The following is a 17,272-nucleotide window of genomic DNA, read 5'->3' on the forward strand; positions in this document are numbered from 1 at the left end:
TTTATTAGCAAGATTTGTTGAAGAATGAACTAAATCAAGAAGAAATGATACTGGATTTACTTTGGGACCTCTCCAGCCACAGCAGCAGTTCGTTCCCATCAATGCTAAGTGGAGCATCTTTCCATTTCCTCTCTAGGACTTCTCTTCATTCGGTTGAAGATTATTCTTCTATGGATGTAAAGTCCATATGGGATAATATAAGACTGCATCTTCGACGCTTCTTAGTGAGCAAATTACAAAGCCATAATGAAATAAGCAATTCACAGCACAAGATTTGGTTGAAAAATCAGTGCATACAACAACTCTTGTTTCTTTATCCAGAATCAGAAGTTATAGTCAAATACCAAAGCATACAGAAAAAACTGTTGGCTAAACTTCTGCAGAACTGTTTTCCTTCTTACAGCAGAGAATCAAATTTAGACATAATGGTTCATGGATACCAAAGTACAATGCATAAGTTATACTCAATGATAAAAGAGGATTTTAACACACTACGTGAAATTTTAGCTCCATCCTCAACAGTGAAATTCATTAAAGAAACTTACCTGGATACTGTTACAGAGGAAACGGCAAAATTTCTTGAAAATTTTTGTGAGCTGCAGTTCCAAGAAAGTGCTGTCCGTGTGATTAAAACAAGCAAGAGCTCCAGCAGGCATAGAGGAGCAGTGCATGCTTTGGGTTAGTGAGTTTTTAAATTCATTTGGTTTAATATGAGCCTTTTGATATCTTTAATTCTCTAACTTTTTTTATTTGGTTAAACTTAATTGCAAATTTGAAACTAAATCAGAAAATAAACATTATGAAATTTTGTAGTGCACATTTCTCTTACGCATTTCTTTTTCTGTAAGTACAGTAATAGAAGTGCCTTTTTTCCTGTTATTTGAATTATTAAAGATATTGAAAAATGTAAGCCAAAAACATTGCCAATAAGAGTTTTGGTTTTTTGATTGCATAAATTACTGAATGAAATTGTGTGTATATATAAATACATATATAAAATATACATACACACAATATTAACATATACGTAACAGAAAAATATAATTTTTAATTAGTTGTAACTTCCAAAGCTGAAACATTAGAAAAGAATTGTTAAAAATGTGTTGAAATTTTCATGAACTAAAATTGGAGGTTGAGAATTGTATTCTTTTAGTCAGCCAGTTCTAATAAAGAGCTATTATGAAATGGTAACTAGAAAATTCTGTATTAAAATTGGTCACAGAGGCATAACATTTTAACTATAGCTGATTTTAGAGGAACTTTTCCTCTAGTATTATTTCTGTAAGAATATACACAAAGAAAAGGTGATTTGAAAATTCCTAATTTTATTTAAAAGATAAAGGAGAAAAGAAAGAAACTATTGTGATATAATAAACTTTTCCCTGTCACCATTTTAATTTCCTACTCGTGGAGAAAAAAATCAAGATAAAAAATATTATTTTTGAAAATTATTAGTCATGCTTTTATGTAAAAACTGTGAGGTATATTTCTAAATAGACACATAAACTATATTTTTTAAGTGTGAAAGTTGTCATTTGGTGAACTCCTGTCTTTGAATTTATGATCACTTTATAAACACTTCCATAGCTCACCATAGTTTTATATACCTTCCTTAATAAAATGCCAGAATACCAAAATACTGTGATATATGAATTTTCAAATAGTATAATATTTTCTCTTATATTTTTTGTTTTCCTCTGGAAGCTGTATCACATGACAGAACAGACATGCATCAGCCAAGTTTAAGTAATGGTAGATAATTTAGAAACATTACAGTTTTACTCAAAGCAAATGGATTTTCATTTTAATTGTTACATAACTTTTAAATGAATTTTGTGAGTGTACTTATTTTCTAAAAAATTTTATATTCTCTAAAAGAATTCCTGCTTACTTGTAAAGTATTTCAACATGAAAGTTTTATATATGCTAAATATAGTTTATAACAGAAGAAAAGATCCATATGGTTGAAAATATGTGTAAGTTGCTATGGAGTCTTTAGGGCTGATATTGAGGTGTTTTCTCATTCGTGAGAGAAAACTATGTGTGTAGGCTTTAACACCAGGATTTGAAACATTTTCTACAAGTCTAGGTGCACTGATCTTTCTCAAGCTCATTTATCTAAACGTTGGTATGAATCACTTGTTAAATGAATGCTTTCCATATGCCAGGCACTGTGCCATATACATTCTTTTCCTTATTGCCCTAATTTCATAAACAAAGAAAGAAGCTTAGAAACATTAACTTGCCCTGGGTCGTGTTGTACAGAGTCAGGATTCATACATAGGTCTTTATGTCTCCAAGACCAATGAATTTAACCATCATGCTTTTGGACCTTTTGTCGCTTGCAAAAGAAATTTCAAACAGCACTTTCAGGTGAGCTACCAGAAAATCAATTCACTTTGGCTCCATTGAGCACCTACCATAGGCAAGGCATGTAACAGCTACTGCATTGAAGGTTCAAAGCTAGACACAGTAAGGGAAAGAAAACTAAATGAGTAGCTGCTGCTAATGTTTTTAAGAACTGCTAAACTAACTTTTAATGGACCAACTGTATTTTCCACTAATATTTGACTAAGTGACCAAATTTTATTTATTAAGGAAATGGAATTTGAGATTAGTGAAATAATAAAATAGTATTAATACAGTTTTAATTTATATTCCTATTAGAATAAAATCTACATTGACTTGAATGGGTTGTGTGTGTGTGTGTGTGTGTGTGTGTGTGTATTTTTTTAATGCTCACCAAGTTTTCAATATTTTGCCTGAAACTATAGAAAAGATTTTCATTAGGTAACAATAGCTCACATTTATTACACTAAATGTTAATGTGCATTATCTCACTTAATCCTTCTAACCATCCAACAAGGTAGGTGCCATTATATGTTATCTCTATTATACAGTGAGGAAACTAAGGCACAGAGATAGTAATTTGGTCAAGGTTACGGAGTGAAGCCAGGATTCAAACTTAATTTTGTCTAACTGCAGATCCTCTACTCTATCGCTGTGCTCTACTGCCTAACGGAATAGGATATAAATAGCTCATTCTATTAAAAACACTGCTCTGAATCCTCTATATTATTAACTCTAGTGTAGTCATTGTTTTACTTTTCTTTTTTTAAGGTTTTATTATTTATTTGAGAGAGAAAGAGCACAAGCAGGAGGAGGGGCAGAGGAAGAGAGAGGAAATAGATTCCCTGCTGTCAGGGAGCTCAACGTGGGGCCTAATCCCAAGACCCTGAGATCATGACCTAAGCCAAGGCAGCCACGTAACCATAACCGACTTAGCCATTCAAGCACCCCCATTGTTTTACTTTTTTTCAAAACTACCCCACCCTCTTCCCATCTGATGACTATATAACACCAACTTGAGAGTTCTGCTTATAATTCTTGTTTTGTAATCTGCTGATGTATCTTTGGCAGTGTATGTGTACTAGTCTTTTTTCTTCCAGTTTTATTGAGCTATAACTGACATATAACAATGTAAATTTAAAATACAACATGGGGGATCCCTGGGTGGCTCAGCGGTTTAGCGCCTGCCTTCAGCCCAGGGCCTGATACTGGAGTCCCGGGATCGAGTCCCATGTTGGCCTCCCTGCATGAAGTCTGCTTCTCCCTCTGCCTATGTCTCTGCCTCTCTCTCTGTGTCTCTCATGAGGAAATAAATAAAATCTTTAAAAATAAATAGAAAAATAAATAAAATATACAACGTGTTGATTGGATATACATATATTTTTATAAAATTACCACCACAGCATTAGCTAATATCTTCATCATGTCACATAATTATCATTACTTTCCTATGATGAACATTTAAGATTTACTCTTAACAACTTTCAAGTGTAAAATACATTATTGTTAAGTATATTCACAATACCGTACACTGGAGCCTTAGAAATGATTAATTTAACTAGAAATTAGTACCATTTGATCAATATCTTTTCATTTCCCCCTTTCCCTGTCCCTGGTAACTACCATAATATTTTGTTTCTTTGAATTTTTCTTTTTTCTTTTTTTAGATTTCTCACATAAGTGTCATTGTATAGTATTTGTCTTTTCTCTCTCTGACTTATTTCACTTAGCATTATGCCTTCAAGGTCCATCCATGTTGTTGCAAATTGCAGGATCTCCTTCTTTCTTGTGGCTGAATAATATTCCATCACATCCTCTTTATCTATTATCCATAGATGGACACCTTGGGTTGTTTCCATATCTTGATTATTGTGATTATGCAGTAAACATGGGAGCATAGGGATCCCTGGGTGGCACGGGTTCCCTGGGTGGTGCAGCGGTTTAGCGCCTGCCTTTGGCCCAGGGCGTGATCCTGGAGACCCGGGATCGAATCCCACGTCAGGCTCCCGGTGCATGGAGCCTGCTTCTCCCTCTGCCTATGTCTCTGCCTCTCTCTCTCTCTCTCTGAGTGACTATCATAAATAAATAAAAATTAAAAAAAAAAAAACATGGGAGCATAGATATCTATTCAATATCCTGTTTTCATTTCCTTTGGATATATACCCAGAAGTGAGATTGCTGATGGTAGTTATATTTTTATATTGCTTTTTAAGAACCTCCATACTATTTTTCACTTTGGTGGTACCAATTTACATTCCTATCAGCAGTGCTCACGGGTCCCCTTTTCTTCCTTTTCTCATCAATAATTGTTATGTCTTTTTTTTTTTTTTTTTTTTTATGATAACCAGGACCTTAGTTGGTAGGTGGTATCTCATTGCACTTTTGATCTGAATTTTCTGTTGATTAGCAATGTTTGCCATCTTTTCAATTAGGTATTGGCCATTTGTATATCTTCTTTGGAAAAATGGCTATTTAAGTCTGCTAGACATTTAAAAAAATTTTTTTTTATTGGAGAGCATGCATGCATGGGTGGGAAGAGAGACAGGGGGACAGAGGGAGTGAGAATCACAAGTGGACTCTGGCCTGAGCTTGGGCTCAATTCCACAAGCCTGAGATCACAACCTGAGCCAAAATCAAGAGTCCGATGCCTAACCAATTATGCCACCTACTTGCCCCATGCTGGCCATTTTTAGATTTTGTTGTTGTTAGTGAGTTGTATGAGTTCTTTATATATTTTGGATACTAATTCACTATTTGATACATGCTTTGCAAATATTTTCTCTCTGCTGTAGATTGCCTTTCATTTTGTTGATTATTTCTTGTGCTCTGGAGAAGCTTTATAGTTGAGTGTAGTCCCATGTAATTTTTGCTTTAGTTGCTTGTGCTTCTGTTATCACATCCAGAAAATCATTGCCAAGACCAATGTCAATGCTTTCTTCTAGGAGAAAGTTTACAGTTTCAGAGCTTAAATTTAAGTCTTTAATCCACACTGAGTTAATTTTTATGAGTGTAGTAAGATAGGTCCAGTTTCATTCTCCTGCATGTGACTATCTAGTTTACCCAGCAGCATTTGTTTAATCTTTTCCCCATTGAGTATTTTTGGTTCCCTTATCAAATAGTAGTTGACCATATACATGAGGGTTTATTTCTGAGTTCTGTATTCTGTTCTTTGGTCTAATGTCTGTTTTTGTGCCAGTACCACACTGTTTTGATTTATAGGCTCACAGTATAGCTTGAAATCAGGAAGTATATGTCCAGCTTTGTTGTTCTTTCTCAGCATTGCTTTGGCTATTTGAAGTTTTTGTAGTTCCATACAAATTTTAGGATTTTTCTATTTCTATGAATAATCACATTGAAATTTATTTTTTTAAGTAATATCTACACCCATTATGGGGCTGAAACTCATAACCCCAAGATCAAGGTTTGCACATTCCATTGGTTGAGCAGCTAGATACCCCTGCATTGAAATTCTCAGAGATTACATTGAATCTACAGATGGCTTTGGGTAGTTTGGATTTTTAAGTTTTAATTCTTTCAATCCATGAACATCCAGTATTTTTCCATTTATTTATATCTTCTTCAATTTCTTTCTTCAAAGTCTTATAGTTTTCAGTATACAGATCTTTAACTCTCTTGGTTTATATATTGCTCAATAGTTTATTGTTTTTGGTGCTGCTATGAATGGGTTTTTCTTTCTTTTTTCCTATATATATATTTTTTAAATTTTATTTATTCATGAGAGACAGAGAAAGAGAGAGAGAGAGAGAGGCAAACATAGGCAGAGGGAGAAGCAGATTCCCTGTGGGGACCCCAGTATGGGACTCGAGCCCTGGACCCAGGATCACGACCTGAGCCGAAGGCAGACACTTAACCACTGAGCCACCAGGTGCCCCTTCCTATATTTCATTGTTAGTGTATAGAAATGTAGGTGCTTTCTATATGTTGATTTTATATACTGAAGCTACTGAGTTCATTGATTAAGTCTAACAATTTTTGGTGGAGTCTTTATAATTTTCTGTATAAGATTGTATCATCTTCAAAGACAATTTCATTCTCTCTCTTTTTTTTTCCTGATTTGAATGCCTTTTATTTCTTTTCCTTTGCCTGATTGTCCTGACTAGGACTTCTAGTATTATATTGATAAGAGTGGTGAGAATGGGCATCCTTGCCTTATTGCTGATCTTAGAAGAAAATCTTTCAACCTTTTACCTTTAAGTATGATGAGAGCTGTGGGCTTGTCACATAGGATCTTTTCTATGTTGAACCATGGCCCCTCTATACCAAATTCACTGAGAGTTTTTATCATGAAAAGATGTCATATTTTGCCAAATTCTTTTTCTATAAAGATGATCATATGATTTTAATCTTTTATTAACATGGTGTATCACATTGATTGCATATGTTAAACCACCCTTGCATCCTACAGATAAATCCCACTTGATCGTTCTGTATGATCCTTTTAATGTGGTGTTAAATTCGGTTTGCTAATATTTTGTTTAGAATTTTTGCATTTATATTTACCAGGAATACTGGCCTGTACTTTTATTTTTATGTAGTGTCCTTACCTGGCTTTCCTATCTGTGTAATGCCTAGCTTTGTTAGTTGTGCTTGGGAGTACTCCTCCTCTTTAGTTTTTAATAAACTAATTAATCAACTGATGTCCCATCTTGATAAACTAAGACAGTTTGGACCTATTGAATCCTTAATTGCCTTTGATTTTTCTAGGTAGATTGAGGATTTTTTTAAATCTATAAATAAACCTGTGTATATTTATATCAATATTTGTAATATAGAAAAATATAGAGAGATAACATTACTTGAGTATCAAAAATAATTACAACTTTTTATTATGTATAAGGTTTTACATACGTGAATTCATTTAATCTTTGAACAACCCTTATTATTCATATTGTAAATGTGAGAAAACGGAGACTTATAAAGGTACATATTTTCCAAGGCGCACATAATTATTTTCTAATAATCCACAGAAAGGGAATTTCATTGTTTGCAGTTATTTGGTATATTATTTTGATATGCTACTAAATTCCATGGTAAAGACTGCAAGGCACTGTGATAATTAGCATAAAAATAATTTACCAGGCACTTTCATATTTTCTTTTTGATTTTAACATTCCTGTGTTCTATGCTCAAAAGTTTTGCTTTTCTTTTTTAATTAATAGTGATTCATAACTGACTCATGATTTGCTTGTGCTTATTAACTCAGAAAGTGACTAGAGGCAATTTTTATGCTATTTTATTTGATTTCGCCAGCTGGTCTTTCTGGTGGTGTGGTGGTCACCTGAGCACTCCATAGTGAGTTCCACCTGCAACCATGCAGCTGGGTATTTATTGATTGATTCAAGCTCTCCAGTGCATGTATTTAAACTGTGGTGACAATCTAACCACTTCCCAAGGAGAAAGTAACAGGCAGATACTAAATTTATTTTATGTAAATTAATCTGTTGATTTGAATTCCACATCTTGGCATTGTATGGTAACCTTTTTTTCTCTTTGATATTCATATGATTTTGTAATTTTAATATCTTTGAACCTTGTGTTATTTTAGCATTAGAATACATTTAGAAGTACATAGCTTGTTTGTAGTTTGTTTTGCAATTTGTAGAAAATGATGAAATAATATTAATATAAATAGTATAGAATCTTTGTGATTGGTGATCTGTCCTAGAAAAGAACCATATTATTTATGCAGATACTTTTACAAAGTTTCAAGAGTGATTTAGGAACCAGGATTTCCTCAATAATTCTGATTTTGTTCTTCTGTGTTCTCATAGTTCCTCTCATAATTTTTGGAGAAATTATAAATTATTTTATAACAGTTTATGCTACAATACAGTGTTTTTTCATTTTATTTATAAGGCTTTAAATTTTTATTTAAAGTCAAAGTAAACAACTTTCATAAAGCTAGAAATTTACCTTTAGTATTTTGATTATAACCTAACAGCTCATTATCTGGGAAGTCAGGTCCATATTTACTCATGGACAGGTGTCATCCACATTTCAAAATAGTGCCCTTATATTGAAACATTTTTTATATCTACATTTAGAGTGGTTAATTGATCAAATTTGTTTTGTTTTTTAAAATTGTATTTTTTTCGGATTTATGGAAAGTTATTGCCATTTTTCTCAATGTTTGAAAAAGAGAGGATTTGTTTATATGTAGTAAATTTCAGGTTTATCAGTCCTCTATTTTATTAGGAAATGATGCAATTAGGAGATTTTATTCATAGGATAAACTTCCTGGTTCCTGTACGTCTTACTCCGAATTTTTTTGGGGGGGGGGTTATTGTTAGCTTGAAAAAGAAAGACTTCAGAGAATGATACATGCCTTTGAATGTTTGGATGGTTTCTAAAGATCTACAGTGGGTATGAAGTTGAAACTAAACCGGCATCTAAAGCCCCTTCGCATTCACAGTCCCTTTCTATTTTGTTTAAGGAAGATAGAGAGTGGGGAAAACAGAATCCTTCAAGGGCTGAAAAGATCCTTCAGAGTAAAGACCTTGAAACAAAAATAAAGGTAGAATTCTTGACTAGAGAGGCTCAGATAACAATTGGAAAGTAGGCCAGTCTTAAAGTCACCCCAGGTTCTCTCCTGCTCCTCTAGTAGCTCTATTTGAGTGATGAAGATCACTCGGGAAAGATTAAGTATCTTGAGGTTAACATGCAAAATATGTACAAAAAGCATTTGTATGAGTATTGTTACAGATTCCAAGCCTCTTTAAAGGACACCACATCTTTTCACCCTGTCATGTGCTCCTGAGACAGAAGTGAAGAGCTTTGTTAAATCTCTGATGACAATTATGCTTTATAATCCCACACTAGTAGAAGCTGAAATTTCAAATAATACAAAATAGTAATGAGGGAAAAGAATTCATAAAAGAAAGTAATGCCTTTATTCAGTTATTACAAATTCCTTTAATAATGTAGCTTCAGGTTCTGTAGCATTGTTAAATTCTAAAAAATGATAGTGTTGCTCAGTTTTTTTTCTCCTCTGCTTTATCATAATTGCCATTTTTTAATGAAATACTGGTGCATTCCTTATTAACAATAAACTTGGCTCTCAGAAGGTGAAAAGCGCAGTTACTGGGAGTCAAGGGTGCTGGTTCTGCATCTCCTACCACCTTGTTTTGTGACCTTAGGTAAGTCATTTAACCCCCTCAGATTATTGTAATAGATAAAATTTGAGGGTTATATTTGATGATATCTAAGCTCTACACTTTCTCTGACTGTCGTGGAAATCATTCCAGATTTTATACCTACAATTTGTCTTTGGAATCTGCCACATTTATATTCTCCGCTGACAATACAGATGTGTTAACTGGCTAAGGATATGGTTTTGTTCTCCACAGAATCAAATGCAGAAACCTCTTTTAGATCTTTATCTGCATGATTTTTCTTCCCCAAGTGAAACTTGAAAATAACAGAAAAACTGCCCACCTGTGGTTGCTTTTTTTTTTTTTTTTTGGTCTGGATGGAATGATGAAGAAGGGAGTAGGTGAATAAGCAAAAACTCGAAGTAGAGTCTCTTCTTTCAGCTAACATCTGAAGCTATTTATTTATTATTTTTTGGGTTTCCCCTTTGATCCCACAACCAAGTGTTTGTTTTTGTTGTATTTTTAGTTTCTATATTTATTTATTGCAGGAGCAATTATAATCAGATAATTGAAAATTAAGATCACAGGCAAGAACTAGAAATGCAATTATTATTCTGTACTGTCGATTAAAAAGAAATCCATATGCCTTTTCTCTGGCATGTTTTTAAAGCAGACAAGGCAGGGATTTAATAATGACTTGTGTTTTATCCTGGGAAGAACCACCTCATTTCTGTGAGGCTATAGACAGTAGGCATGGACAATACTTTTCCTCTAAAAACCTCTCTGTTTCCATGCAAATTCCTGTATAAGTAAAACAAAAGCTTCAGAATTAAGCTGAGAAATCCTAGAAGAATGATCTTGTCCTAAAAGTCTGTGGGTAAAAATTTCATGAACCATATTATAATGAAACAATTACCCATGTTAAACTTTTGTAAGTAATGTTAGTATTTTTTTTCACATGTAAAGAATGTCAGAAGTGATGATTTGGGTTTTGGCATCATTGATCCTAAAGCCTTTCCTGTAGGCAGTTCTGTTATGTGGCATATTCAGTGCCTTCTTGAGGCTTCTAGAATATGCTAGAGCAGCCATGCCATCAGCAAAGAAAAGGGGGCTTGTCTTCTCCTTTTCTGAGTCAGGACACCATTGCTCTCCATTGAATTGAATTTCTTTCTGTACTTTGATCTCTACCTAGTAGAAATATACAAGGTGATCCATCAGGGTGAGGGTGAAAACTAGAACTATTCATTTTTATTTCATCCTTTGTGTATGAGGCAGAACAGGACAAATGCTTCAAGCCGTTTAAGATTGTGTTTTGTGTGTTTAAGTCATTCCCAGCTGTTCTAATTCTTGAGTTTTGATAAGTGATCCATATCACTTAGGATCTATTTTGTGGGAAATACTTCAATAAAGTATATACTTTTACAAAGGATGCTGCTCAGAACATGAATTCAACATTAATTTTCATTAGTTCAACATTAATTTTCATTAGTATTTCCCCATTGATCATTTTAATTTTTCCTTGTTACCTGTTTGCAAATACATAAAGTCAGTTATAAGTACTTTTAGTTTATCATGTACTGTGCTAAGTCCATTATATACTGGTATACCATTATACAACATCTCTGAAAAATTGATTATCTCTATTTTATAGATAGAGAAACAGAGTTTGGACAAGTTAAGTAGCTTGCCCAAAGTCCTGCTCTAGAAGTATTTCATCTGGTATTCAAGTCCATTCCCGAATCATGACTAAACTAATTCTCTCTTAACTACTTTAATTTCTGTCTTTTGCTAAGTGAATTTTCTTGTAAGATAAATAATCCTTTTACATGTAATTTGAAGAGTAATTCCTTCTCATTTTAACAACAATTCTGATTTCTGTTCTAAACTTTCTGAAATTGCAATACATGTTTTTTTTTTTTTTTTTTTTTTCTCTACGTGTAAAATTAGACAAACTTGAATTTTGGAAGGAACAAAGTAGTAGAGTACAAAGCTACAGAACTGGAATTTCTCTTTGGGAAAGATTTGGAAAGAAAAAGAAAATACCCAAGACTTTACATAATAACACATGAAAAGGAAAATAGTGATTTTTTTACTTCATGTTTTTAAAAATGTATCTAGATAAAAGGAGACTCATTTGTAGAGATCCAATTAAGCTGCTCACATTTAAGCTTTTTGCCAAAGTTAAGCTAAAAGTAACTAAGTTATAGAAATAGTCGAAACAATCATTACCAGGTTTGAGATTCTTTTTTGATTAATTAATAGTAATACTGTTAGTATTATGTTTGCAAGATGCTTCCACAGTTTTGTTTTGTTTTCTATGAGTTATCTTTGCCATTTCTCACCACTCTGAAATTAGTGCAGTATTTTCAGTTCTTGTGTTTTGGGTGAAAATGTAAATCATTTTGGCTGGTTAGCAAATCAATTCTGAGACACAAGTAAGATTAGAAGAATCTTCCCATCTTATCTCAATGCCTCATTAAGAAGATAAATGAAAAGCCTGACACTAGGAGCACCTGGGTGGCTCAGTGGTTGAACGTCTGTCTGCCTTTGGCTCAGGTGTGATCCTAGGGTCCTGAGATTGAGTCCTGCATTGGGCTCCTCATGGGGAGCCTGCTTCTCTCTCTGCCTATGTCTCTGCCTCTCTCTGTGTCTCTCATGAATAAGTAAATAAAGTCTTAAAAAAGGAGAGAAAGGAAGGGAGGGAGGAAGGAAAGAGGGGAGGAAGGAAGGCAGGCCCTCCTGACACTAGAATGTATCTTCTCTGAGAAATTGATGGTATTTTATTTCAAGTTCTTCCTACTAAAGGATTTTTATTAAAAGCTATGAGAAAAATGACCGAATGTGTAGATGTATGAGAGAAGGGTATGTGTTATGTGGTTGGGTAGATGTGTGGGATTATGCATGGGCATGCTTATCTTAATTTTCCTTAAACCATATTTTCTGCTGCATAGAGTCTATTTTCCCCATTATTCACTATTAAATGTTTTAAGACTTCTGAGTGTTTGTTCTAAAGAGAGTAGGGTAACAGAGAGGGAAAGTATATTCCATGAGAGAGAAATGGGTGTGATTTAGTTTTGGTAATTTTGCTTTCATACAGCAATAATTAGCAACTGCTAAGTTGTGCTCAATGATTGACTCCCTACCTCCTTAGAACACCGGTGTGTTTTTTCAGAGGATGGAAAGAATATTTCTCTTGCTACACCCTCTAATTATGACATTCAAATACTAAGGATGAAAGATGAAATGATTTACTCAGTTCTTACGAAGGGTTATGGGTCAGAGATTTATATGCCTTATGAACCATTCAATAACATTTTTAAAAACTGAAAAAGAAACAAAGATTAAAATACTGAGATTTTTAACACATTTTTTTAACTTGGAAAAAGGAATTACCTAATTAAAAATATAAGAAGTTGAGGGCAGCCCTGGTGGCACAGCGGTTTAGCACCACCTGCAGCCCGGGGCGTGATCCTGGAGACCCAGGATCCAGTCCTACATCTGGCTCCCTGCATGGAGCCTGCTTCTCCCTCTGTCTTTGTCTCTGCCTCTCTCTCTCTCTCTCTCTCTCTCTTCCTGTGTCTCTATGAGTAAATAAATAAAATCTTAAAAAGAATTTGAAAATAATTGAAAAAATCACTGCTAAGTTTAGAACAAAATTATTGTAAAAATGAACAAACTTATCTTGCAACTATTTTGTATTGAGCAAAGAAATTGGAGTAATATAAAAGTAATATACATGAAGTTGTGGCAAGCCAGGAATTCATATTCTATAGAAAGTGAGTTGCTAAATGACTTCGCAACCTTTCGAAAACTTTTGTAACTTCTGCTTTCCCCTGCTAAAATTATTTGTTATTCTCTATTTTGTTTTATGAACATAGTAAATGTGAGTGCTTAGTTGTGTTGTTTTATATAAAAGCATTTATGGGATTTTACATTTGTAGATGTTATGACTTAACTGAAATCTCTAAATGATTAAACAGATGATCATTTTCCAGTGAACTATTATAATGTTGAATATTGCTTAATTAACATTTTTCCTTCTCAGGTTCTCTTAAAATGTAATAGGTGACTTCCGGTTATTATACTATTAATAATCATTAGTACCCAACACATTTTTTTTCATAAATGTTCAAGAAGTAGTGTTTAATAAGCAAACATTGGTAGAATTCCTTTAAGATGTAATCATTTTAACAACTGAAAATTTCAATGGTGATTATTTTAGCATAACATTCTTTATTATGTAAATGAACTTGGAAAATGTGCATTATGATATAACATTTTCATTGTCATTATTTATACATGTATGTATGAAAATCTTTGACCAACAGTGTCACATCTGTGAAGTCAGGTGTTTGATATAAACTATCTTCTGCCTCAGGCAGTTGTTATTTAACATCTCCACCTTTTTTTTCTTTTTTTTTTTTTTAATTTAAACTCAGGAGAAATCTTTTACACCTGGGACTTAAAATTCTTTGTCTGAAATAGCATTTTCTGAGTATGGGCTGGTCTCTGAGGGATTTATACAGGAGAAACTGCTAGTAGCTTTGAGAGTTAGACCAATTAATCCCCCATTGTGGAAATGAAAACACAATCCTTAGCTTTCGGTAAAATGTTTAAGGTCCTAATGAATTTCCAGTCAGAAATTCATTTGCCACCGTCATTATTAAAATTGAATTTCTATTACTTTGTTTATACATATATTTTTAATTTGCTTCTACTGTTACCAAAGCATTCATAAGAACTTTGATGGTTGGGTATCTAAATGGAGATCTGAAATTGTTCATGTAAGGAAATGAAAAGTTATTTAAAATGAAGTACAATATTTTGCCTCAAAAGCAAAATCTTTCAGTGTTTGTTTTTGTAACTTCTTTTGAACCTTGAGTAAAAACTTGTCTATTTAGAAAATTTGTTTCCTATTTTATCATATTACTAGTTTAATCTCGTCCATAATAGAGCAGTAGAAAGTACCAAGTTAACAGATAAGTGCTAGTGAGAGATGATTCTCTTGGCTTTTCTGTATATGGGTTTTTTTTAAAGGTAATAAGATAAGTTTGTTTGTTTGTTTTAAAGATTTTATTTTTGGGGTGCCTGGTTGGCTCAGTGGGTGAGCATCTGCCTTCAGCCCAGAGGCTCAGGTCATGATCCTCGGGTCCCAGGATTGAATCCTGCATCAGGCTCCCTATAGGGAGCCTGCCTCTCCCTATGTCTGTGCTTCTCTGTGTGTTTCTCATGAAGAAATAAATAAAATCTTCCCCCAAAAAAGATTTCATTTTTTGGAGTAATCTCTATACCCAATATGGAACTTGAACTTAACAACCCATCAAGTGTTGTATGCCCTACTGACTGAGCCAGCCAGATGCCCCAATGCTCTTGGCCTTTAAAATTATGATGCCAGTGAAATATAAAAGGCTAAATATTATGAAGTGGGTTTTTTTTTTCAATTTTATTTATTTATTCATGAGAGACCAGAGAGAGGCAGAGACACGGGCAGAGGGAGAAGCAGGCTCCATGCAGGGAGCCCGACGTGGGACTCGATCCCGGGTCTCCAGGATCATACCCTGGGCTGAAGGCAGCACTAAACCGCTGAGCCACCTGGGCTGCCCTATTTTGAAGTTTAAATATTTTAGATCTCTATAACAAGATCATACTGAATTGATTTTAGAGTAACTGGCATTATATTGTTTGTCCTCCAAGGTAGAAAGTAAGTTTAAAATTCAATATTAGCATTTCCATTGGCAAAAGGGGCACAGTACTAATTCTTGTAGTAATTATTGGAGTGGATACCCAGGTTTGTGAAATAGTCTATCCTGAAAAGAGAGATTGCTTCTATATTTTGTAATGATCATTGTCAGAGAAAGTTATATTGTAAAATTGTTTTGTAGTGCCTTTCTATATCTTTTTTCTGAACTGTACTGAAATCTCTTATAATCATCTTTGTTAATATTCTTTTTGTAGCAAATAAAACAGTGATCCTTCAGCTATTTGAAGAAGGTACACTTTTTTTCCAAAAGATTATATTTATTTGAGAGAAAAAGAAAGCATGAGTTGAGGGGAAAGAAAGGATGGAGAGGGGAGGGAGGAGCAGAGAGAGAAGCCGACTCCCCACTGAGCAGGGAGCCTGATGCAGGGGCTGGATCCTAGGACTCTGGCATCATGACCTAAGCCAAAGGCAGATGCTTAACTGACTGAGCCACCCAGGTGCCCCTGAAGAAGGGATACTTTTAATGGACATTTTTCTTATAATTTTTCTTGGTCATGATTACAAAAGCCATAAATTTCACAGTTATTGGTATGTGAATCTACTTAGTAGAGCCTGGACCCTGAAGAGAAATAGAAAGATGCAGCAATGACAATCCCTTTAAGATTTAATGACCAAAATCTAATGTGGAACCAGTATGTAAAAATGAGAAAAATCCTTGCCCGACTTTGTAGACAAGCTATTACTGCACAGATTTGGTTTGAAGCTTTATGTTCAATGAGTCCCTCTATAAAGAGACTTGTGTTGTCTTTATTAAGGTTGAGCAGTTGGCCTTAATATCTCATTATTCAGATTAAACCTTTGTTAATTTATACAAGCTTTCTATGTTTATTGATAAGTAATCTCATGTTTGGCCTTGTTTCTGTGACATACAACAAAATATAAAGCATACATCCTTTATATTTTTATGAAAGGCACTTGTAGGGATTTGAGTTACAGAAAAATACATACTTTTTTGACATTATGGCTTTATCTAAAAATAGAATCAATACTGGATTTGGTTAAGATCACTCAGTCATGAACCAAAGCGAGTTTTTTGTTTTTTGAAATTTTGATCATGTGCCAAGGTTTCTGGGACACAAACCAGAAATCGGACAGCTGTTTAAAAGCATTAAATACCCTGATAAGGTTTGCATCCTTGTGGTTTTCTCTGCTATCCTGATAGTTCTTTAAGGTTCTGTCATTTTCAATCAACAGAGAGTACATGTGATCAGTATATCTGATAAACTTGTCAATGCCTCTTTAAAGCAGGATTCCCCAACCTATTCAGTTCAGACCCCCCTGCTTCATTTCAAGTATCATCTTGATAAGACAGCCATGTCACAGGCATCTGTGTATAGCCAGCTCAGTCTACAACTAATTTGTGCAGGAAAAAATTAAATCAGGAGGTAAATTATTTCATGATTGCTCATTCCCAACAGAGTTAGGCATCATTCTGAAGAAAATATCAAATAATTGGTTTCAGGCCGTGTCAGACACATGCAATTCCCTTCTCTAATGGCTGTGTGTGGTAGCACCAGGCCTCAGGGGTCAGCAAAGAACTGGAAATAGCTTAGTGCCAGGCACGGCCAGAGAGAGATGGAGCACAAAGGAAATGAAGTGGCAATAAGTGCAACCCATAGGGGAAATGTGCTTCACTTGGAGTTTAATATATCGGTTCACAATCTGGCAGGAAGCCATGCAACAATTGTTTACCTTTTTGTCAGCATCTGCATCTGTTCTGTTTTGTAAACAGCACTTAACTCTCAGTCGGTAAATGCTGGAATCAATAACAACTGTTAAGGGATTTCCTAGGCGCCCCCCCCTTCTTTTTTTTATATTCTGTAACAAATGCACACTACAAACAATGTTTGCCTTAGATTAACAAGGAACAGACATTAACAGGGTCAAAGGGATTTGGTTGGGAACATTTTATAGCTTCTTGGGTTTACAGTAATTATATCTGTGTGATTTGAATGTATTTTGTAACCTATCCAAATTAAACTGTTAAAAAAATGCTAGCAAGCAGTAATGAAGATGATTTTTTATAATTATCTTAAGTCCTGTGTATAGA

The 17,272-nt window shown here is 34.2% G+C and overlaps 1 protein-coding gene across 5 annotated transcripts in view; it reads left to right on the forward strand.

Moving 5' to 3' along the window:
• KIAA0825 (KIAA0825 ortholog) overlaps positions 1–17,272 on the forward strand; it is a 381,348-nt gene that overhangs the window by 63,605 nt on the left and 300,471 nt on the right. For all 5 annotated transcript variants that reach the window (XM_072791261.1, XM_072791247.1, XM_072791230.1 and 2 more), the window contains one exon: positions 9–678. In XM_072791261.1, the coding sequence (XP_072647362.1) occupies positions 9–678 (670 nt within the window). The remainder of the gene's footprint in view (positions 1–8; positions 679–17,272) is intronic.

Source organism: Canis lupus, chromosome 2 (assembly GCF_048164855.1).
Source record: "Canis lupus baileyi chromosome 2, mCanLup2.hap1, whole genome shotgun sequence".
Taxonomy (NCBI): domain Eukaryota; kingdom Metazoa; phylum Chordata; class Mammalia; order Carnivora; family Canidae; genus Canis; species Canis lupus.